The sequence below is a fragment of the Theropithecus gelada genome, chromosome 16, assembly GCF_003255815.1.
Source record: "Theropithecus gelada isolate Dixy chromosome 16, Tgel_1.0, whole genome shotgun sequence".
Lineage (NCBI taxonomy): Eukaryota > Metazoa > Chordata > Mammalia > Primates > Cercopithecidae > Theropithecus > Theropithecus gelada.
The window spans coordinates 48,775,695-48,799,721 of record NC_037684.1 but is presented as its reverse complement, the minus strand read 5'-3'; the positions used below and the strand labels follow the sequence as shown (position 1 = coordinate 48,799,721).

The window sequence follows — 24,027 nt, the reverse complement described above, 5'->3', positions numbered from 1 at the left end:
AAAAATAAAAAAGAAAAAGGAAAAAAAAAAAGATGGAGTCTCGCTCTGTTGCCCAGGCTGGAGTGCAGTGGCGCAATGGCTCACCACAACCTCCGCCTCCTGGGTTCAAGCGATTCTCCTGTCTCAGCCTCCACAGTAGCTGGGACTAAAGGCATGCGCCACCATGTGCAGCTAAGTTTTGTATTTTTAGTAAAGACAGGGTTTCACTATGTTGGCCAGGCTAGTCTTGAACTCCTGACCTCGTGATCCGCTCACCTTGGCCTCCCAAAGTGCTGGAAATTCAGGTATAAGCCACTGCGCCCGGCCGCCCTGTCCCCTTTCAGAGCTCCTGCATGGCGTTCTGGGCACAGCAGCTGCTCTCCTTTCTACTCCAGCTGTCTCAGGAGCAACAGAATCAAGGTCCCCTAGGCTCAGGTAGACAGGTTATAAATTTAGACCTTGACCTTCAGCCTTGACAACAGCAGATAACTACTAATTAGAACTGGCTGGCTGGGCATGGTGGCTCATGCCTGTAACCCCAACACTTTGGGAGGCTGAGGCGGGTGGATCGCTTGAGCCCAGGAGTTCGAGACCAGCCTGGGCAACATAGTGAAACTCCACCTCAAGCCTGGCCCCCTCTCTGGGTCCCCACTATTGTCGTCAGTGCAGGTATAGAAGGGACACAAAGCTGGACTCCACACAATGCCTGAATCATGGAAGCAGAGATTCAGCCACTACACACTCTTCTGAGTTGAGCCAGACACAGATGGACTCTGTCTGCAGCCAGGCAAATCAGAGCCTCGAGCGGAGCTGCTTCCTCCTCTTCCTGGCTCATGCTGACCTTAACATTTTCACCCACATTCTTCCCCACCTCCTGTAGCCATCAGGACCTACGAAAAAATCCTCCCCACCCTGTTGGCTTTTGTCTTAGTTCCCCACGTGGTTCTTCATTGTGCCTTCAAAATGCCTTCATTGGCCCTGAGGAGGGATGACATCCTGGCCCTGAGCTACTATCACCTGTGCATGGAAACCCAGGTCCTCACATGCCTTGGCAGGGTATCCCCTGGGAGGCTTGGGTCCAGTCCTGCTCTGGGTGACTCAGGCACCTGGCTGGCAGCTCCCCAGGCACATTGGCCTTCTGGCTCTCATTCCCAGTCCCCTTCCCAGGTCCCGGCTACCCATGCTCATTCAAGCAGCCTCCCATTTTGCATTGTCTTCAGGACGCTCACAGCAACCGCTAACCCAAAGACTCCCACACAAAGCAGAGAACACAGCATTTTAAAGAGAAGCATAAAAGCCCCGCCAGCATACTCACTTTGTTGCCTTTGCCCTGATGGGGCATCCATAGCTCTGCCTGCTTGAAGAGCATGGGCCAGAGCCTGAGCCACAAGCAGTCAGCTGCAAGAACTTCCAACACCTCCCTCAAAGCGGGGAGGGTGAAGAGAGAGAGCGAGAAGACGAGAGAAGAGATGGAGACAGCTGAGAGTGTGTGAGCAAGGAGCCGGGTGCTGCGGAGAATCGGCGCAGCAGAGCAGAGCTTCAATCTGCTGATTAATTCAGCCTATTTCTAGTCACGCTGCAGATTCAGGGAGGGAGGAGGAGGCAGCAGCCCTGGAAGGGCGGGAGGGAGGGGAGGAGAGGAAAGAGAAGGAGGGAGGAAACAGGAGCATTGAGAAGAGAAAGTTTGTCCGATGCGCTGCCAGATGTCCAGGAGCTTGGCCTGCTCTTCAGAGGAGGCCACTGCGGGGTGAGCTGAGGGGCACCATGCAGCTAGGATATGGACAGACAGAGGGACAGATGGAGGAGAAACTGCCCCGGTCCCAGAAACCTGAAGACAACTGCCAGTATCAAGGGGAACCCTGGGACACACAAATCCCAGCTCTCTTCCCAAACTACCTGTCCTTTGTCCCCAAGTCACTGGGTGAGCCCATCATCCACAAGAACCCCCCAAATCACATGACGACTCCCCAGCACGGAGCCAAGCCAACAGCCCTTTCCATAGTTACAGCTGCAGGAAGGAGGGGAGAGGGGACTTGTGGGTTATTAATAGCAGCACATCCTGTGTGGAGGGGGACGGGATGGACTGGCCTCTGAGAAGACTCAAGCAGTGACTTCTAGGAAGGCAAAGCCCAAGGCCAGGCAGCGAGCGGGTAGAAGGAAGGATCCAGTAGGGGGGGAAGAGCCAGCCCAAAGGGCCTCTGAAGACTCCAACACCTTCCTGCCAGGTAGCATGGACACCCCAACAGCCATGCAGGGAAGAGCTGGGCCAGCAGCCGGTGATGCCCCAATACATTCAGACATACCTGCCCAAGTGCTGCTGGGCCCATGAGGCTGCCCAGGAATGCCCAGGCCCGGCATCCCTGAGGCAGAGAGGAGGCCAGATACCTGGAGCTCCTGCCTCAGCACGTGCCAGAGCATCAGGCAGAGCCTAAGTCAGTCGTGGCTCCAGGGGCATCATTCAGGGACCGCGAGTTTGACATACGGGATGCTCACAGCACAGACACCCTCGGTGAAGGAGGGGCCAAGGCATGAGGAGTGGATGGGACACTTCTCTGCCTAAAGCCATCCTTATAATGGGGTTACACACCCTAGGGGAGAAGAAACAGTCTCACAGGTTCCAGAGCTGGAGAGTGTGAGCTGGAGCCTGAGCATGTTTCTCCAGGGCCCTCCGTTTCCTAGACGACACCATCTCAAGCTGCAGGGAAGAAGGAGCCTCAGCAGCCCAAGCCAGCCTCCCCATTCCCTTTCATGAGCGCAGCTCCCTGTGGGGCCCCTAAACAGAGTGCTGAGTGAGAACAGAAGGGAGGGCCCAGGCAGTCCAGAGGTTAAGAACAGGAAGACTCCATGGAGAGCAGGAAAGGTTGGCAGTGGGGGTCAGCTTCCATGCCAGCCACTGTGAGGATGCTGCTGCTCTGCAATCTGGCTGTAGCCAAAGAGAAAGACTCCTGTCCCCTCTCTCCTGTTCCTGAGGCGCTGCTCGGGTGGGAGCTACAAGTCCGCAAACACTGTTCCTTCTATGTGACAGGCCCCAGCGAGAATAGCACACAGGGACTAGCCTACCTGCTGTGCAGGCCCCAGTGCAGCCCTCTCTGGGCCCTGCCTCCCTTCCTACGCTGCCTACCTCAGCAAATGGAGAAGGGAGCCCTGCACCCAAGCAGCAGGAACCCAGGCCATCACTGCTACAGCAGGGCCACTGTGGGCTGGAGGACTGGGGACAGGGGTGAGGGCTTTGAAGGAGACAGAACTGATGGATCAGAAGCAGAGAATCATCTCTGAGCCAAACCGCTCCTGGGCTAAGCCAGGGGACGACCCTCTTACCATCAATAACCACTATGCCAGCCCTTCCAAAGCCTACTCCTCCAAGACACCCTCTGGTTTTTTTTGTTTTTTGTTTTTTTTTTTAGAGATTCTGCTCTGTCCCCCAGGCTGGAGTGCAGTGGTGTGATCCCAATCTTGGCTCACTGCAACCTCCGCCTCCCGGGTTCAAGAGATTCTCCTGCCCCAGCCTCCCAAATAGCTGGGATTACAGGCAGACACTACCATGCCCAACTAATTTTTGTATTTTTAGTAGAGACAGGGTTTCACCATGTTGGCCAGGCTGGTCTCAAACTCCTGACCTCAGGTGATCCACCTGCCTCGGCCTCCCAAAGTGCTGGGATTACAGGCATAAGACACCGTACCCAGCTGAGATTATCTTTTTAAGTCCATTTATACAACTCACAAGTTACCTCAGCTAGAGGCCCTACTAGGTCCTATTACTTTACTGCTTGTACTATCCATTTTTGTTTGTTGTTGTTTTGAGACAGAGTCTTGTTCTGTCGCCCAGGCTGGAGTGCAGTAGTTCAATCTCTGCTCACTGCAACCTTTGCCTCCTGGGTTCAAGCGATTCTCCTGCCTCAGCCTCCCAAGTAGCTGGGATTAGTGGCACGTGCCACCACGCCCAGCTAATTTTTGTATTTTTAGTAGAGACGGGGTTTTACCATGTTGGCCAGGCGGGTCTCGAACCCCTGGTCTCAAATGATCTGCCTACCTTGGCCTCCCAAAGTGCTGAGATTACAGACGTGAGCCACTGTGCCCAGCCTGCTTGTACTATCACTTCCTCTACTAGACAATAAGCCTCTCTAAGCCAGGGGCCACCTCCCTGGTGCCTAAAGCTCTGCCAACCCAAAGCTGCCATTCCATAGTATGGTGACTGCCAGTGATGACTGAAAATGCTTTCCAGGTCAGGGGTCACCTATCCAGAAAGAGGAGGAGGACAAAGAGAAACCCTCCAGGAAAAATGGCCCCTGAGAGCTATCCAGCTGGGTCCTCAAGTCTTCTCCCTCAGGCTGGAGAGAGAAGCCAGCCCCTCGATACAGAACTTTATTTCTCCCATACACTAGGCACTAGTGTTCAGTGGTTCTGGCTGGAACCAGAAGACAATACCATCCTCTGTTTTGGGGGCATTCAGCCTCACCCAGGCAGGCCAGCGCATTACATAACAGCAGAGCCTCTGGGGATGTGCTCCTTGGAACTGAGCAGCGCAGAGCCCTTGCGGCTGTTTGCAGGGGACGACCCTCTTACCATCAATGACCGCTATGCCAGCCCCTCCAAAGCCTACTCCTCCAAGACACCTTCTGATCTTATTCCCAGCTAGGAGAGAGGCAAGTGTAGCTTTCCCTCTGTGCCAATCACTGCTAGGGTAGATATCTGCTGAGCACCCAGAGGTGGCTGTGAACAGGAGGCCAAGCACACCTGCTTCAAGTTCAATTCCAGAAGCCTATTGCACAGCCGGTCCAGAGACACAGGAGGCCTGGAGCTGAACTGGAAGCAGTCAGCCAGCCCGGTGCCAGCAGAGGCCCAGGGAGTGAGCCCACAGCTCCCTCTCCAGACCTTCCCAAGATCTCCCTGGAAGGAAGATCACTATTCAGAAGTTCAGGTCAATAAATATGTACTAAGCCCTTGCTACATGCCAGGCTCAGTGCTGTGAGCTAGGGATATTGAGATGAAGTGGAAGAGATGAGTTATTTCCATAGAATAGTGAGTACAATGGTGGAAGTGCTATGAATGCTGAAAGGAAGGACCTCTGGAAGGAAGGAGGACTTAAGTGGAGAAGATGATGCCAAAACTGGGTCTTGAAGGAAGAACAGAAGTTTCCAGGAAAAGGGGTGGGAAGCATTTTAGAGTAATTACTAGTGCTAAAGTCAAAGCAGGGAGGCTAGGACCACCAAATCCACGGGCAGGAGCAGGATTCTGGAGGGCTCTGCACACACTACAGGTTAAGTAGGTCGTGTGGAACCAGTGACCAGTTTTGTGGCAGCCATGTGGAGGCTGATGAGCAGAGACAGAAAGATCTATTAGGAAGGTGTGGCAGAAGTTGGCAAGAGACAAAAGGACTTCCTCTGGGGCAGCCTTTGTCAAGGGAGAAGAGTTTTCTGATTGACAACTCTACCTCCATCCAAAGATGGTGTACATAGAAGCTGGGCCAAGCCAGGCTGGGAGGAGAAGACCGATTTTATGGATGGCCTGGGCCACCTGGCTGCTCACCACCAGCTGATTAGGCAGCTGTGTTTGGAGTCTGATTGGGGAGCTCTTCCCTAACCACAGAGAGGGTGCCCAACAGCCCTCAGCACAGCTCAGCAGGTTAGGACATTGCCCTAGCAAAGGGCAAACAAACTAAATTACACACCCCTGGGCAAGAAGTGGAAGACTGGCTTGGAGCCAACCTAAATCAGAAACCCTGGTCCCATGCGGTTAATAGGTCCACCTTCATCCTTTATTCATAGCTCCGTGAGTCTGTGCTTTCCAGCCGAGAGGTCACAGTTGCATCCCCCAAGACTCAGAGCCATGCCTCCTCCCTCAACTTTTGCTTAAAGCCCCCAGTTAAGGACCTCCCAGGCAAAAACAAGTAGGGAGAGTTCAACAGAGACACACAGACGATACCTATAAGGTAATAGGATATGGCCTACCAGGTGCTTCTCCTTCAGGTCCATGGGCCAAGAGTACTGCAGGCATGCCCAGATGAATGTGGTCACCCCCAAAAGGAAGTCTCTTCCCCAGCATGTACAAACCCCAGTGAGTCTGTCACGGTCCCAACATCTGGGGAAAAAGAAGAAAGAAATCACCCAGGTTGCTGGAACAGGCAGCTACTGTGAAACACAACAGTATCTGGTTTTTTTTTTTTTTTTTGAGACGGAGTCTCGCTCTATTGCCCAGGCTGGAGTACAGTGGCAAGATCTCGGCTCACTACAAACTCTGTCTCTTGGGTTCAAGCGATTCTCTTGCTTCAGCTTCCAAGTAGCTGGGATTATAGGTGTGTGTCACCACGCCCAGCTAATGTTGTATTTTTCAGTAGAGACAGGGTTTTGCCATGTTAGCCAGGCTGGTCTCCAACTCCTGACCTCAAGTGATCTTCCCGCCTCAGCCTCCCAACATAACAGTATCATCTAAACCAGAGCATGGTACGTGGAAAAGAGTGAGACTCACTGACCAACAGACGGGGTCAGCCCTGTCGAGCAGCAGTCAGCTCTGGATGAATTCCACTCTCTGAGCCCAGGAGGGAGAGGGCCACAGAGAGGATTCTGGAGGGGTACAAACTCTCTCTCTTTTACCCTTCATTTTCTCTTTTTTTTTTTTTTTTTTTTGGAGACAGAGTCTCGCTCTGTCACCCAGGCTGGAGTGCCCTGGCCCAATCTTGGCTCACTGCAACCTCCGCCTCCTGGGTTCAAGCAATTCCCTGCCTCAGCCTCCTAAGTAGCTGGGACTACAGGCACCTGCCACCACGCCCGGCTAATTTTTGTATTTTTAGTAAAGATGGGGTTTCACCATTTTGGTCAGTCTGGTCTTGAACTCCTGACCTCGTGATCCACCCACCTCAGACTCCCAAAGTGCTGGAATTACAGGCATGAGCCACTGTGCCCGGCCTTCATTTTCTTTCTTTCTTTCTTTTTTTTTTTTTTTTTGAGATGGAGTCTTGCTCTGTCACCCAGGCTGGAGTGCAGTGGCACAATCTCAGCTCACTGCAAGCTCCGCCTCCCAGGTTCATGCCTCTCCTGCCTCAGCCTCCCGAGTAGCTAGGACTACAGGTGCCCGCCACCACGCCATGCTAATTTTTTGTATTTTTAGTAGAGACAAGGTTTCACCGTGTTAGCCAGGATGGTCTCGATCTCCTGACCTCATGATCCGCCCGCCTCGGCCTCCCAAAGTGCTGGGATTACAGGCGTGAGCCACCGCGCCCGCCCATTTTGTCTATTATTAGTATTATTATTTTGAGATGGAGTCTTGCTTTCTTGCCCAGGCTGGAGTGCAGTGGCGTGACCTTTGCTTACTGCAACCTCCACCTCCTGGGCTCAAGTGACTCTCCTGTCTCAGCCTCTCAAGTAGCTGGGATTACAGGCATGCACTAGCATCCCCGACTAATTTTTGTATTTTTAGTTGAGACAGGGTTTCACCATGTTGGTCAGGCTCATCTTGAACTCCTGACCTCAAGTGATCCACCTGCCTCAGCCTCTCAAAGTGCTGGGATTACAGGCATGAGCTACCATGCCCAGGCTATTATTATTTTTTAAAATTCTGTGTGGAGAAGGGGTCTTGCTATGTTGTCCAGGTTGGTCTTAACCTCCTAGACTCAAGCAATGCTCCCCACCTCAGCCTCTTAAAGTTCCGCGACTATAGGCTACAGGCGTGAATCACTGTGCCCAGCCTCAACCTTCATTTTCAAAGGCACGCTGTGTTTTGTTCCATATGTACTCTGTTTATCACTGAATTACAGCATGCAGGAAAAGCCTTGGTTTATTGGCTTTTGTTTGTTTGTTTGTTTGAGATGGAGTTTCACCCTTATTGCCCAGGATGGAGCACAATGGCATGATCTCAGCTCACTGCAACCTCTGCCTCCCGGGTTCAAGCGATTCTCCTGCCTCAGACTCCTGAGTAGCTAGGATTACAGGCATATGCCACCACGCCCAGCTAATTTTTGTATTTTTAGCAGAGACGGGGTTTCACCATGTTGGTCAGGCTGGTCTCCAACTCCCAACCTCAGGTGATCCACCCACCTCAGCCTCCCAAAGGGTTTATTGGCATTTTTATTATTACTACTTTTTTGGTAGAGATTGGGTCTTGCTATGTTGCCCAGGCTGGTCATGAACTCCTGACCTCAAGTGATCTGCCTGCCTCGGCCTCCCAAAGTGCTGGGATTTCAGGCATGAGCCACTGCACCCAGCCAGCATTTTGAAAATTTAGGGTTAAGGCCGAGCACAGTGGCTCACGCCTGTAATCCCAGCACTTTGGGAGGCCAAGGCAGGCAGATCACTTGAGGTCAGGAGTTCCAGAGCAGCCTGGCCAACATGGTGAAACCCCATCTCTACTAAAAATACAAAAATTAGCCAGGCGTGGTGGTGGGCACCTATAATCCCAGTTACTCAGGAGGCTAAGGCAGGAGAATCACTTGAACCTGGGAGGCAGAAGTTGCAGTGAGTTGAGATTGTGCCACTGCACTCCAATCGGGCGACAGAGTGAGACTTGGTCTCAAAAAAAAAAAAAAAAAAAAACTTAAGGTTAGTCTTAACATCAAGTGAAATCTAGATATGCAAGTTGGATAATCAGCGGGCAGCTGGGACAGCAGCAGGGTGGACGTCCACTGCGTCCCCAGAACGCAGTGGCAGCCCAATTTGACAACAGGTCTGACAAAAGCGGGCTGCTTACCTGGAAAATGAGGTTGGCTCTACCTCCCCACCTACCCTCACCAGCCCCCACCCTCCCGCCCTGGCAGCCATCACAACTCTCATGATCTCAGACCAGGGTGTGTTTGAGCAAAGAGTGACACTGAGTATTCTGGTCTGATGCCAAGCGACTCCTCTTGGAGAAAGCACTAACCTAACGACTAGGACAGTTTTTTGGGGGCCAGCAGCAAGCCTTGTCAAGGGGTACCAGGCAGAAACCCAGGAGAACTGACCCAGAAAAAAGCTGTCAAGAAACAATAAAAGCTGTGTCCGGAGGACCCAACCAGAAGTCCCCAGTTCTACCGCCAACTCCACTCCAAAACCCCGTCCAATTCCTCTCAAGGTGGCACCCATGCTGGTGCCCCAGGCTGAGCAACAAAGTCTGTCCCACCTCTGCCTTTGAAAACTGAGCCAGCCTCAAAGGCTCAGATACAGACAGGGACGCTGGAAGTGGCCTTGCAATGCAGTGACATTCAGTCTTTGGCAGCCAACCGAAATGGGATCCTGAGGGACCAAAGCCACTCCTCCCCAAGGCCACTGTCTGACTCAGGCTGCCCCAGTCCTGTTTACGACTGCAGCTCGAGGTCCCCATGGCACCCCATCCCAGCAGGGGCTGGATGAGATCGTTGCCACACAGGGAAAAGCACCAGGAGCCAGATGGGGACTGTGCCTGTTAACTCCTTCTGCCAACGCTAGAAAAGCAAAATCACTCTGTGGCCAGCTGGAACCACAGCAGTACAGAGAGGGCAGCCAGGAACAGGACATTTTTCTAAGAGTCTCTGTTTTCCCATCATTCCATACATGGGATTCTGGGAGACAGCCATTCTTAACTGTCTGATCTGAAACCAGTAGCCAGGTCCTTAAAGGGCCAGTTCTGCTCCTAGTCCACTGTGAAAACAAGCACAGGATTCAAAGCCAAATATCCCTGGGTTCAAATCCTAGCTCCAGTTTGTCTTGAACGCCAGTGGCCTTGACAAATTATTTGTCCCTCTGAGCCTCTTTGTTCATAGAATGGAAATGACAATACCTATTTCACAGAGGAGCTATAGAATTATGAAAAATAGTATATGCTGGGGATCTAGTATAATATTTGACATATAGTAGGTACTCAATAGACAACTGCCATTACTATCAGCAGCAAGCAAAAAATGTGAACCAAGTGCCACTTAGGTGAAGAATAAGGACTCAAAAGCAAGGTGGAAGAAAAACAAATGGATGGCATAATGATGGGAAAGAAATAAGTGAAACTGTCTTTATTTGCAGAAGACAAGATCAACTGTATATGGAGAAAATACTAAGGAATCTACAAATAAGATACTAAAACAAATAAGGGTGCAAAGTTGTAGGATATAAGGTCAAAATACAAAATATAAATATATTTCTATATACTATAATCAAATGTCAGAAAATAAAAATTTTAATATCATTTATAACAGTATAAAAACAGCATGGCCGGGCGCGGTGGCTCACACCTGTAATCCCAGCACTTTGGGAGGCTGAGGTGGGTGGATCACCTGAGGACAGGAGTTCCACACCAGCCTGGCCAACATGGTGAAACCCCATCTCTACTAAAAATACAAAAATTAGCCAGGCGTGGTTGTGGGTGCCTGTAATCCCAGATACTTGGGAGGCTGAGGCAGAAGAATCACTTGAACCCTGGAGGCAGTGAGCCGAGATCACGCCATTGCACTCCAGCCTGGGTGACAAGAACAAAACTCAGTCTCAAAAAAAAAAAACCTATAAATTATTCTAATAAAAATATATGTAAGACCTGTACACTGCTGAGAAAAATTAAAGAAGACTTAAATAAATGGGGAAATATACAATGTTCATGGATTGGAAGGCTCAGTATTAAGATGACAATTATCCCCTGATTTATAGATTTAATACAATCTTTTTTTTTATTCCCCTTCTCGTTGCCCTGGCTAGAGTGCAATGGCACAATCTCAGCTCACTGCAACCTCTGCCTCCTGGGTTCAAGTGATTCTCCTGCCTCAGCCTCCCAAGTAGCTGGGATTATAGGTGCCCACCACCATGCCTGGCTAATTTTTTGTTTTTTTAGTAGAGATGGGGTTTCACCATGTTGGCCAGGCTGGTCTTGAACTCCTGACCCCAGGTGATCCATCTGCCTCAGCCTCCCAAAGTGCTGGGATTACAGGTGTGAGCCACTGCGCCTAGCCTCTCAATACAATCTTAATCAAAGTCCCAGCTGGGACTTCCACAGAAATTGGCAAGCTGATTCTAAAATTTGTATGGAAAGATAAAGAACCTAGAATAGGCAAAACAATTTTGAAAAGAGAAACAAATTCTGAGGACTTACACTACCTGATTTGAAGATTTAACATACAGCTACAGTAATCAAAATATGTGGTACTGATACAAGGAGAGGCATACAAATCAGTGGGACAGAACAGAGTAGTACTAGATTCACACATATTGACCCTTACTTCATACCATATACAAAAATTAACTTAAAATGGATCACACATCTAAACATAAAGGTTACATCTATAACACTTCCAGAAGAAAATATGCAGGAGGGGTGGGGGCAGGAATCTTTGTAACTTGGGATAAGCAAAGATTTCTTAAAACACAAAAAACATAAACCATAAAAGAAAGCAACTTTAGCCAGGTCTGGTGGAGCACGCCTGTAGTCCTAACTGCTTGGGAGGCTGAGGTAGGGGAATCGCTTGAGCCCAGGAGTTGAAGGTTACAGTGAACTATGATTGTGCCACTTCACTACAGTCTAGGCAACAGAGTGAGACCCTGCCTCTAAAAAACAAATAAATAAAAGGAAACAACTGATAAATTGTTCCATAAAAATAAAAAAAATTTCCACTCTTCAAAACGTGCCATAAAGAAATTGAGGCTGGGCATAGTAGCTCCTGCCTATAATCCTAGCACTTTGGGAGGCTGAGGCAGACAGATCACTTGAGGCCAAGAGTTCGAGTCTAGCCTGAGCAACATAGCAAAATCACGTCTCAAAAAGCAAAAGTAGTTTTGAAGTCTTTGGGATTAAAAAAAATATATGATTATTTTATATATATATATATGTGTGTGTGTGTGTGTGTGTGTGTGTAATTCTTACGGCTCAGTAACAAGACCAACAACCCAATTTTAAAATGAGCAAAGATTTCAGCCAAGCATGGTGGTACACATCTGCAGTCCTAGATACTTGGGAGGCTGAGGCAGGAGGATCACTTGAGCTCAAGAGTTGGAGGTTGCAGTGAGCCATGATCTCGCCACTGCACTCCAGCCTGGGCAACAAAGTGAGACCTTGTCTTAATAAATAAATAAATAAAACAAACAAACAGGCAGAGATTTGAACAGACTTTTCACAAGATATACAAACAGCCAATATGAATATGAAAAGATGGTCAACAACATTAATCATTAGGGAAACAAAAATTAAAACCACAATGAGAAGGCCGGGCATGGTGGCTCAAGCCTGTAATTTCAGCACTTTGGGAGGCTGACGGGGGAGGATGACTTGAGGCCAAGAGTTGGAGACTAGCCTGGGCAACATACCAAGACCCTGTCTTACAAAAAAATTTAAAACCACAATGAAAGACCAATATACACCCATCAGAATGACTAAAATGAAAAAGACTGAGAATATGGCTGAGGCAGGAGGACCTTGAGACCAGGAGTTCAAGGCTGCAGGGAGCTATGATCACGCCACTGCACTCCAGCCTGGGAAACAGAATGAGACCTTGTCTCTAACAACAACAACAAAAAGAGCCGGGTGCAGTGGCTCATCCCTGTAATCCCGGCACTTTGGGAAGCCAAGGTGGGTGGATCCCCTGAGGTCGGGAGTTTGAGACCAGACTGACCAACATGGAGAAACCCCATCTCCACTAAAAATACAAAAATCAGCCTGGCGTGGTGGCGCACGCCTGTAGTCCCAGCTACTTGGGAGGCTGAGGCAGGAGAATCGCTTGAACCCAGGAGGCGGAGGTTGCAGTGAGCCAAGATCACGCCATTGCACTCCAGCCTGGGCAACAAGAGCGAAACTCCGTCAAGAAAGAAAGAAAAGAAAAGAAAAGAAAAGGAAAAGGAAAAGGAAGGAAGGAAGGAAGGAAGGAAGGAAGGAAGGAAGGAAGGAAAATGAAAAAATACACAGGGATAAGGGGCCAAAATGGAGAGGCTCTGAGGAGTCACTGAAGAGTCTGGGTTTCTGAGTAGGCCACAGGTTTGTTTGTTTTTTTGAGACAGGGTCTCACCCTATTGCCCTGGCTACAGTACGGTGGTGCGATCACAGCTCATTGCACCTCAACTTCCCAGGCTCAAGTGATCCTCCCACCTCAGCCTCCCGAGTAGCTAGGATCACAGGTATGTGCCACTACGCCTGACAATTTTTTTTCTGGAGACAGGGTCTATGTCACCCAGGCTGTTAGCAGTATTTTAAGAGGGTAGAACATGAATCAGAGGGAAAAGGAAAGAAATTTTAGGCAGAAGAGTTAGAAGAAAATGACGATAATCTTGGTTTGCCATGCCAAGTATCTAGACAAAGGTGGCAATAGTAGCCATGAAAACAAAGGGGTGGATGCTTCCTGATGCCAAGCTCAGAAACAAGGTCAAAAAGAACTAAGGGCTGGGCACGGTGGCTCACGCCTGTAATCCCAGCACTTTGGGAGGCCAAGGTGGGCGGATCATGAGGTCAGGAGGTCAAGACTATCCTGGCTAACATGGTGAAACCACATCTCTACTAAAAATACAAAAAATTAGCCGGGCGTGGTGGCGGGCACCTGTAGTCCCAGCTACTCGGGAGGCTGAGGCAGGAGAATGGCGTGAACCTGGGAGGCGGAGCTTGCAGTGAGCCGAGATCGTGCCACTGAACTCCAGCCTGGGCAAGACAGCAAGACTCTGTCTCCAAAAAAAAAAAAAACCAAAAGAACTAAGTGGGAGCCCAAGGCTCAGATTGAGGGCAAGATGAGGAGTTGGCTGTCCTTCTAATCCCTTCAAGGACAAACTTCATTAGCTGTGCTTGTACGCTAGCCATGCCCAACACACAAAAAATACAGTTTGGTGGATTTGTATTCAGTTTAATGGTGGTGCCCACAGGGTACTAATTGATAGATCTGTGTTAAGCTGGAGGGAAATTTTTAATAGCAAGCTGTAGGATTCTATCCTTGGTGGCATTATAGTCAATATTTTTATCAATGACTTGGGTGAGGAAACAGATGGTATGCTAATCAAATTCTTGGATAGCATAAACCTGGAAAGGAGATCAAAGTCAAAATCCAAGAAGCTCTCAACAGGCTGAAGTGATGGGCCAAATCAAATGGGTTCAGTTTAACTGGAAAAAATATTAAGTCCTGCACTTAGGTTCAAAAACTACTGTATAAAACTACCACAAATGGATTAATTAGATGCAATTTCAATATGAGTGTGTGCTCACTCAAAGTTCATTCACATTTAGGCTTCATTAATAGATATCCCGTGTCCCTAACAAGAAATGAGGAAGCCTGATTTCTGTACATATCAGAGAACACCTGGAATATTTTGTTCAGTTGTACATCACACACTTTAAGAAGGACACTAACAAAACTGGAAGGCCTTCAGAGACCAGTAACCAGGTTGGAGAAACCAAGACATGAGAAATGGCAGAAAGAACTGAAGATGCTTAGCTAGTACACCAAAAACACATTTTGGGTGCAAGCAGGGCTAGAAAGGTATCATGGCTATAAGCAGTGAGAAGGGTCAGGCTTACTCTGGGAGGCCCCAAAACAGGAACTAGGATGCTATAAGAGCTAGACTGACTTCAAATGTACAGTATCTTTCTATTTCTTTTTTTTTTTTTTTTTTTTTTTTTTTTTTGAGACGGAGTCTTGCTCTGTTGCCCAGGCTGGAGTGCAGTGGCCGGATCTCAGCTCACTGCAAGCTCCGCCTCCCGGGTTTACGCCATTCTCCTGCCTCAGCCTCCCGAGTAGCTGGGACTACAGGCGCCCGCCACCTCGCCCGGCTAATGTTTTGTATTTTTTTTTTTTTTTTTAGTAGAGACGGGGTTTCACCGTGTTAGCCAGGATGGTCTAGATCTTCTGACCTCGTGATCCGCCCGTCTCGGCCTCCCAAAGTGCTGGGATTACAGGCTTGAGCCACCGCGCCCGGCCTTTCTATTTCTATATAGTTTAAACTGTATATATATATTTTTTTCCTTTTTTTTCTTTTGGAGACAGATTCTCATTCTGCTGCCCAGGCTGGAGTGCAGTGGCACGATCATGGCTCACTGGAACTGCAGTCTCAAATTCCTGGGCTCAAACAATCTTTCCACTTCAGCCTCCCGAGCAGCTGGGACTACAGACACATGCCACCATGACCAGTTGCTTTTTTTTTTTTTTTTTTTTTTTTTTGTAGAAACAAGGTCTTGCTATGTTGCCCAGACTGGTCTAGAACTCTGGGGCTCAAGCAAATCCTCCCACCTCAGCCTCCCAAAGTGCTGGAATTACAGATGTGAGCCACTGAGTCAAGCCTAGAACTTACATTTTTCTTTTTTTAAAAAAAATATAGGCCGGGCGCGGTGGCTCAAGCCTGTAATCCCAGCACTTTGGGAGGCCGAGGCGGGTGGATCACGAGGTCAGGAGATCGAGACCATCCTGGCTAACGCGGTGAAACCCCGTCTCTACTAAAAATACAAAAACTAGCCGGGCGTGGTGGCGGGCGCCTGTAGTCCCAGCTACTCGGAGGCTGAGGCGGGAGAATGGCGTGAACCCGGGAGGCGGAGCTTGCAGTGAGCCGAGATCGCGCCACTGCACTCCAGCCTGGGCGACACAGCGAGACTCCGTCTCAAAAAAAAAAAAAAAAAATATATATATATATATATATATATATATATAGAGAGAGAGAGAGAGAGAGAGATGGGGTCTCACTATGTTAACCAGGCTTGTCTTGAAGCGATTTTCCCATCTCGGCCTCCCAGAGTGCTGGGATTACAGGTGTGAGCCACCATGGCCAGCCTTAGAACTGTGGGTTTTTTTTGTTTTTTTTTTTGTTTTTTTTGAGACAGAGTCTTGCTCTGTCCCCCTGGCTGGAGTGCAGTGGCGCTATCTCGGCTCACTGCAAGCTCCGCCTCCCGGGATCATGCCATTCTCCTGCCTCAGCCTCCCAAGTAGCTGGGACTACAGGCGCCCGCCACCGCGCCTGGCTAATTTTTTTGTATTTTTAGTAGAGACGGGGTTTCACCGTGTTAGCCAGGATGGTCTCGATCTCCTGACCTTGTGATCCGCCCGCCTCGGCCTCCCAAAGTGCTGGGATTACAAGCGTGAGCCACCGCGCCCGGCCAGAACCTTGTATTTTTAAAAATGGAACAGGCTGCCCTGTGAAGCAATGAGCTCCCCACCACTAGAGGGAACCAAGCAGAGCCTGAGAAATTATGGAGATAATTAATACATGAGGTAGAGGTTAGGAAGACAGTTCCAACCCTGAGAGAATGTGAAACCAAGAAATCCAATGGTTTCTCCATATGCAAAGATGCTCAATTCTGCATATAAGAGACATTCAGGCCAGGTGTGGTGGCTCATGCCTGTAATCCCAGCACTTTGGGAGGCCGAGGCGGGCGGATCACGAGGCCAAGAGATCAAGACCATCCCGGCCAATATGATGAAATCCCGTCTCTACTAAAAATACAAAAATTGGCCAGGCGCGGTGGCTCACGCCTGTAATCCCAGCACTTTGGGAGGCCAAGGTGGGCAGATCACGAGGTCAGGAGATCGAGACCATCCTGGCTAACATGGTGAAACCCCGTCTCTACTAAAAATACAAAAAACTAGCCGGGCATGGTGGCGGGTGCCTGTAGTCTCAGCTGCTCAGGAGGCTGAGGCAGGAGAATGGCGTGAACCCAGGAGATGGAGCTTGCAGTGAGCCCAGATTGTGCCACTGCACTCCAGCCCAGGCAACAGAGCGAGATTCCATCTCAAAACAAACAAACAAAAAAACACAAAAAAAAACAAAAATCAGCAGGCCTGGTGGCGCGTGCCTGTAGTCCCAGCTACTTGGGAGACTTAGGCAGGAGAATTGCTTGAGCCCAGGAGGCAGAGGTTGCAGTGAGCCGAGATCACGCCACTACACTTCAGCCAGGCGATGGAGCAAGATTCCATCTCAAAAAAAAAAAAGAAAAAGAAAAGACACTCAAATCAGACTACGCCAAGATAACAAAATTGGAAGACTTTCACCACCTAACTTCAAGCCTTATAAAGCTACAGTAATTAAAGCAATGTGGAGCCAGGCATGGTAGCTCACGCCTGTAATCCCAGCACTTTGGGACGCCAAGGCAGGCAGATCACTTGAGCTCAGGACTTCAAGACCAGCCTGGCCAACCTGGTGAAACCCTGTCTCTACTGCAAATACAAAAAATTAGCTGGGCATGGTAGTGTGCACCTGTAATTCCAGCTACTTGGAGGCAAGGCAAGAGGATCCCTTGAACCCAGGAGGTGGAGGTTGCAGTGAGCTGAGATCGTACCACTGCACTCCAGCCTAGGCAACAGAACGAGACTCTGTCTCAAAACAACAACAACAATGATAAAGCAATGTCGTATTATAGCCTGGCATTAGACAGTAGCAGACAGAAATAGATCCAGGAATATATGTTTAAGTGACTTTTGAGAAAGATGAAAGGCAATTCAGTGGAGACAGGATAGTCTTTTCAACAAATGGTGCTGAACAATTAAATATTCACATGCAAAAAAAAAAAAAAAAAAAAAGAACTTGGAAATATTGCTTGTACCATATACAAAAATTAACTCAAAATGGATCATAGACCTAAATGTAAAATGGTAAAACTTATATAGGAGATAGGAAAAAGTCTTTGTGACTGTGGGTTACATTTCTTTCTTTCTTTCTTTTTTCTTTTTTGAGATGGAGTCTTGCTCTGTCACCAGGCTGGAGTGCAGTGGCATGATCTCGCCTCACTGCAAGCTCTGCCTCCTGGGTTCAGGACATTCTCCTGCCTCAGCCTCCCAAGTAGCTGAGACTGCAGGTGCCTGCCACCACGCCCGGCTAATATTTAGTAGAGAGGGGGTTTCACCGTGTTAGCCAGAATGGTCTCTATCTCCTGACCTCGTGATCCACCCACCTCGGCCTCCCAAAGTGCTGGCATTACAGGCGCGAGCCACCGCGTCCGGCCTACTGTGAGTCACATTTCTTAGATTCAGTACCAAAAGCATAACCCACAAAAGGAAAAATTAATAAATTGGAACTGAGTGGCTAGCGAATGGTTGGGAGCAGGAAGGAGAATTTTTACTATAGATACTTTTTAAAAAAAATTCTGGCCAGGCGCGGTGGCTCAAGCCTGTAATCCCAGCACTTTGGGAGGCCGAAATGGGCAGATCACGAGGTCAGGAGATCGAGACCACCTTGGCTAACACGGTGAAACCCCGTCTCTACTAAAAAATAAAAAACACTAGCCGGGCGAGGTGGCGGGCGCCTGTAGTCCCAGCTACTCGAGAGGCTGAGGCAGGAGAATGGCGTAAACCCAGGAGGCGGAGCTTGCAGTGAGCTGAGATCCGGCCACTGCACTCCAGCCTGGGCGACAGAGCAAGACTCCATCTCAAAAAAAAAAAAAAAAAAATTCTTTTTTATACTTTTTCCTGCCCTTGCATACACATACTTTTGTGCCTTTTGATTTTCAAATCATGTGAATGTATCCAATATATCTTTAAAAGATCAGTAACTTCAGGCTGCACGCGGTGGCTCATGCCTGTAATCCCAGCACTTTGGGAGGCTGACGCAGGTGGATCACCTGGGGTCAGGAGTTCAAGATCAGCCTGGCCAACATGGTGAAACCCCGGCTCTACTAAAAATACAAAAATTAGCCAGACGCGGTGGTGTGCGCCTGTAATCCCAGCTACTCGGGAGGCTGAGACAGGAGAATTGCTTGAACCTGGGAGGCAGAGATTGCAGTAAGTTGAGATCACACCACTGCACTCCAGACTAGGATAGAGCAAAACTCTGTCTCAAAACAAAACAAAACAAAAGTCAATCGCAAAAGGACAAATGTTGTATGATTCCTCTTATATGAGGTTTCTAAAATAGTCAAATCACAGAGACAGAAAGTAGAAAGACGGTTGCCAGGGGGTGGGAGCAGGGGGAAATGGGGAGTTAAATGTTTAACGGGGACAGAGTTTCAGTTTGGGAAAATAAGAACGTTCTGGAAAAGGATGGTGATGAGGGTTGCACAACAATGCAAATGTACTTAATGTCGCAGAACTGGTTATAATGGAAAATATTATACTGTGTATTTTTTTCCATAATTTTAAAAATTCAGCAACTTCTGGCAGGACACGGTGGCTCATGCCTGTAACTCCAGCACTTTGGGAGGCCGAGGCAGGCAGATCCCTTGAGCACAGGAGTTTGAGACCAGCCTGGGCAACAGGGCAAGAACCCGTCTCTACAAAAAATACAAAAATTGGCTGGGCGCGGTGGCTCACACCTGTAATCCCAGCACTTTGGGAGGCCGAGGCGGGTGCATCACGAGGTCAGGAGATCGAGACCATCCTGGAGAACATGGTGAAACCCCGTCTCTACTAAAAATACAAAAAAATTAGCTGGGCGCGGTGGCGGACGCCTATAGTCCCAGCTTCTCGGGAGGCTGAGGCAGGAGAATGGTGTGAACCTGGGAGGTGGCAGAGCTTGCAGTGAGCCGAGATCGCACCACTGCACTCCAGCCTGGGCGACAGAACAAGACTCCGTCTCAAAAAAAAAAAAAAAGAAAAATACAAAAATTAGCCAGGTGTGGTAGAATGTGCCTGTGGTCCCAGCTACTCAGGGGACTAAGGTGGAAGGATCACCTGAGGTCTGGAGATCAAGGCTGCAGTAAGCCATAATCACACCACTGCACTCCAACATGGGCTACAGAGCAAGTTCTGTCTCAAAAAAAAAAAAAAAGAAAGAAAAATCAGCAACTCCTGATTCTGATTTTGCAATAGGCTCTGCCTTATAGCTAAGCAATATGCCCCACTTGGCTTTCATGCCAACGTAATGAAGGTTTACACTCTTTGAATACACCTTTGAGTCTTTCTCCAGCATACATCTTTTTAAAGTGTTTCCCAGTATTTTTCTGTTCACCTCCCTACCAAGCAAGACTGGTACCATGAACCTCCTTTTCAAGAAGCCCTTGAAGTTATGAAAATTGGGTTCATTTAATCATAGTACACTAAAATTTCTGGTTCCTCAAATACCACTCTAAGCCTTTCAAGGTTCTTCTCTCTGACACCCCTCACCCCTCTCCCATCACTTCTGGCCTTCGGAGCTAGAGAAACCCAAAGCAAGCAGCGTGTGGTTTGCTCTTCCTTACACAGGCCATCAGTGTCTAAATCTAGCCCTTAAACTACTTGTCATGCCATGTGACCCATCCTGTTTACTACCATCTCAGCAGCCACAGGCAAAGCTTATTATTACACAAACCCCTGATCACCAAACCACACATTCTGGCTGGCGGGTCTGCTTGGAAGAAAAGCATTCCTGTTTCAGCCATGGCCTACCCTCTAGTTCACCTGTGCTGCTATAAACAAATCCAGGCCTGCCTGGAAACGGCCTTTAAACAATATTTTTAAATCCTATCATTTTGGTAAAGAAAGGCACCATCGTAAAAACAACACTAACACAATAGTAAGATAAGAAATATTGACACATATTTACCAACTGGTGCCAAGCCTGACCCAGAAGCTTCTCACTTGAACACCAGGAATGGACTTAAAGGCTTTGTGGCGTTCAGGCTCGGACTGCTATAGTAAGAGTTCAACTTGATTCATCAGATTAAGCTAAATACATAAAGCCTTGGGTGTAGGTAGTATTTACATTAGGACTCCTCCCTCTCCTGTAGAAACTGTTTCTCAAGCCTAACTTAGGGAGAGAGCAGCAGGGATGAACTGGACGATCACAACCTTCATTTCTCATTAGTTTCTACAGGAGTTAAGGTTTCCAAAAGGCTGGTTCTCAGCACTAGCAGCTGGCACTCCCTAGCAACTTCTCAAAATAGAAATGTCAAGGAGTTTCTGTTCTCTTCTATTTCACTGTCCAGGCCTAGCTCTCCCAGTCTCATCTGATGTCAAGTCACCACAAACAAGGGGCGTGGTGGCCTGGGGGTTCAAGGGCAGTTAACTCTCAATTATTTGGGGGCTGATGATGAAGAGGATGGTTTGTACTTCACCTCCCTGGTCAATGTACTACTCCACAGTATCCACCAGTTTTCCTGTTTGCAGTTTTGACAAAGAGAACCAGTGAGCAAGGAAGTTAGAGCTAACACAGCAGCTAAGACTTGCAATGTTTTGAGGATTTTATCTGAACGTGCTGTCTCCTGTTCTAGGGTTACCATAGTCTACTTTTTAATGTGCTCTGATCTTTACAGTGATTTGCAAACTTTCTGATTCCATGACTCTTTTTTTTTTTTTTTTTTTGGAGACAGAGTCTTGCTCTGTTGCCCAGGCTGGAGTGAGTGCAGTGGCATGATCATGGCTCACTGCAGCCTTGACCTGGACTCAAGCGATCCTCTGGCCTCCACCTCCCAAGGAGCTGGGAACACAGGTATGTGCCACCATGCCCAGCTAATTTTTTGGTTTTCTTGTCACTGTGTTGCCCAGGTTGATCTCAAACTCCTGGGCTCAAGCAATCCTCCCACATCAGCCTCCCAAAGTGCTGGGATTACAGGCATTATTTTGACTCTTTTGAACCTTACTAATGCCATTGCTTTAAATTTTTTTATTTATTTGTATTATTTTAGTTCTGCCCCAGGATCTAGTCCGCCAGAGAACTACCTGCTGGCTTCTTAAAATTAATGAATGCAAACCAGGCATGAAGACCCTAGTAATTGCCAGGAAGCATAGGAGGATCCGACTTTTAATGCCCATCACTTTTAATGCCCAGAGCCACCCTGCAAGAGGCTCAGGGGAGTCAGGGAACTTGATTTCCTCAGGTCACACCTAGGAAACAACTGGCTCTGGCGGATAAAGAACTCAACACCCCTGGACTTTCGGATTCTAGTTTGGCTCTAGGTGACCCTGGCCTTGCCTCTCTGAACAATCTCCACATCTGCAAAATGAAAATGTTAAAACTGCCCCCTCCCTGCTTCCATCTTCCAAGGTTACCTGTGGAATAACAACTATGTCACTAAAGCTTAGCATCTTGGATAAATCATGAGAAAACGATCCTTCTCTCCAATGCACACACCCACACACCAGAAGGAAAACAGATTCCATAACGAGCTCCCTCCTTTTTTCCCTCAAGAGCCACCGAAAAACTCAGGAGAGAGGGTGGGATGTAGCAGCACGTGACCAAGGCAATGCCAAAGTGCAGCCCGCGGTGACACACCAATGAAAGAGCGGGGCTTTGCTTGCATCTGGCGCTGGGCAGCGGGCAGGGGCCGCATCGTGGCATGCTAGGAACCGGGAGACCTGGGCTCCAGGGGTGTGCGGCACAGGAACCGGGGCATTGCACAGGAATCACTTTATCCGATGCCATGGATGGTAGCCTATGGTTGCTTCTGAGGAGCCTGAAAACGCTTCTGGAAAGGCGGAAGGAAAAGAAAGCACGCTCCAAACTGCAAGATCAGGGAGGGCTGCCAGGAGCCCCTTGGCCGGCTCCATCCAGCTGGGGATGGCCGCGCGAGGACCCCGGGGGGCTGCGGAGAGCGCGCGCAGGCGGCACAACGGTCTTTATTTGGGTCGGGGTATGAGGACTTCCAGGGGCCTCCAAATAAATACTCAGGGCGTCGGCGCTGGGAGCCCTCAGGGCCAGGGCCCAGGCACGACAGACCTGGGGCAGGGATTCTTTGTTGGCGAGAGGCTTTATTTCTGGCGAGAGACCCCACAATGGACCAATCCAGGGCCGAGAGCAAGAGTCTGAAGACTCGGGGGAAGGCAATGGTCAAGAGCTGGAGACCAGAGCCAGTCCCTGGACTCCCCCTCAGGAGGCATCCCCTGAGGCCGTTCTCTGGGTGCAGACCCCAGACTCCCCTTTCCTTGACCAAGAATCCAAAGGACGCGCAAGGCCGAGCCCCACGCCCCCTTGTTCCCCACTTTCGGGCCACGGGCCTTCTCGTACTTACCGGGGCCACGGGGCCGGTCTTGCTTGCCCGCGTCCTCTCCCCTCCCAGCCCCCTCCTCACTTCACGTCCCCTCCTCCGGGGGCCGCAGCCATGTCCGTTACTGGCAACTCTAAGGGGGCTTGCCTCCGTTCCGGACAACAGAGGCGCCTGGCAGAGAGCTAAAGTTCAGGCCACCGATTGGTCAGAATTTGAGAATGGGGGTGAATTCTGGCTTCTTATTGGCTACACGGCGTGCCAGGCTGTAGCTGCAACCGCCCCTCTGAGAGCCTGGCGGAATTAGGTGCCGAGTGATGCGACCGGGAGAGTGAAAAGCAACTGTCCTTTCCTGGGCGTAATGCTCAGGCACTTTGTAGTCCAGAAGCCCTGACCAGAGGGCACGGCTTTAGCTTCAATTCGTTTTCCTACGGAATTATTCTAAAAAGATAGGCGGCACGCCCCCCCACCGCCTTTTTCCCTTTCTTTTTAAAATAAGCCCTTTACAGAGCTCCCCGCCTCTCTTAAATTCTTCTAAGCTCCCTCCTTGTTGCTGGGAACAAATGCCTGGAGGCTCCCTGCTCCGAGAGGCCTTGGAGGGACTCCCTCAGGACGAATATTGCGTCCAAACCGAAGCTAGAAAATCTAAGGCAATACTGCAATTCTACCTCCCCCTTCCAGCTCGGCTGAAATCTAAGGGAAAAACAAGTTAATTTTTTTTTCTAGGTAATTAGAGAAATCGCCTGGTAGACCCCTCTTGGGAAAACAAAACAAGCCTGTGTCAGTATTTACTTTTCTTTTCCCAGAGATCTAAGTCTGGAAGGCTTGTTTAAAAAAACAAAAACACAAACAAAACTTATTTATAAAATTGGGAAGGAGCTGAGGTTGGCCCTGTGAAGTAAGAACCCCTTCCCACATTCATGAATTTAATTACGTAATTAAAATTCCTTTCTCAGCTGGACAAGAAAATGGTATTTTGGTACCTAATCTTGTATGACCCAGTTTAGCTGTTGCCTAAAACACCGTTGGAATCATGTCACTACCCTACACACAAAAACCTATAGTTCATCTTTGCAAATAGGTCCAAATCTTTTCCCCTGATGTTCAAAGCCCTTCATAAATTGACTCAGACATACATTTCCAGATCGAACTCCCCGCAGGCTAAACTATTCCTGCAGCCACATAGATTCACCAACATTCTTTTTTTTTTTTTTTTTTTTTTTTTTTGAGACGGAGTCTTGCTCTGTGCCCCAGGCTGGAGTGCAGTAGCGCGATCTGGGCTCACTGCAAGCTCCGCCCCCCCGGGTTCACGCCATTCTCCTGCCTCAGCCTCCCGAGTAG

General features: G+C 49.0%; 1 protein-coding gene across 5 annotated transcripts in view; it reads right to left on the bottom strand.

Moving 5' to 3' along the window:
* Positions 1-23,002, bottom strand: part of TMEM94 (transmembrane protein 94) — a 46,293-nt gene extending 23,291 nt beyond the window's left edge. For 3 of the 5 annotated variants that reach the window (XM_025361507.1, XM_025361508.1, XM_025361509.1), the window contains exons 1-2: positions 22,714-23,002; positions 5,928-6,057 (exon numbers count right to left, since the gene is read on the bottom strand). In XM_025361507.1, the coding sequence (XP_025217292.1) occupies positions 5,928-5,951 (24 nt within the window). In that variant the 5' untranslated portion in view covers positions 5,952-6,057; positions 22,714-23,002. Of the gene's footprint in view, positions 1-1,294; positions 1,532-5,927; positions 6,058-22,713 lie in introns of those variants that run through there. The other 2 variants (XM_025361505.1, XM_025361506.1) reach the window with 1 other exon arrangement.
* Positions 23,003-24,027: the final 1,025 nt, after the last annotated feature.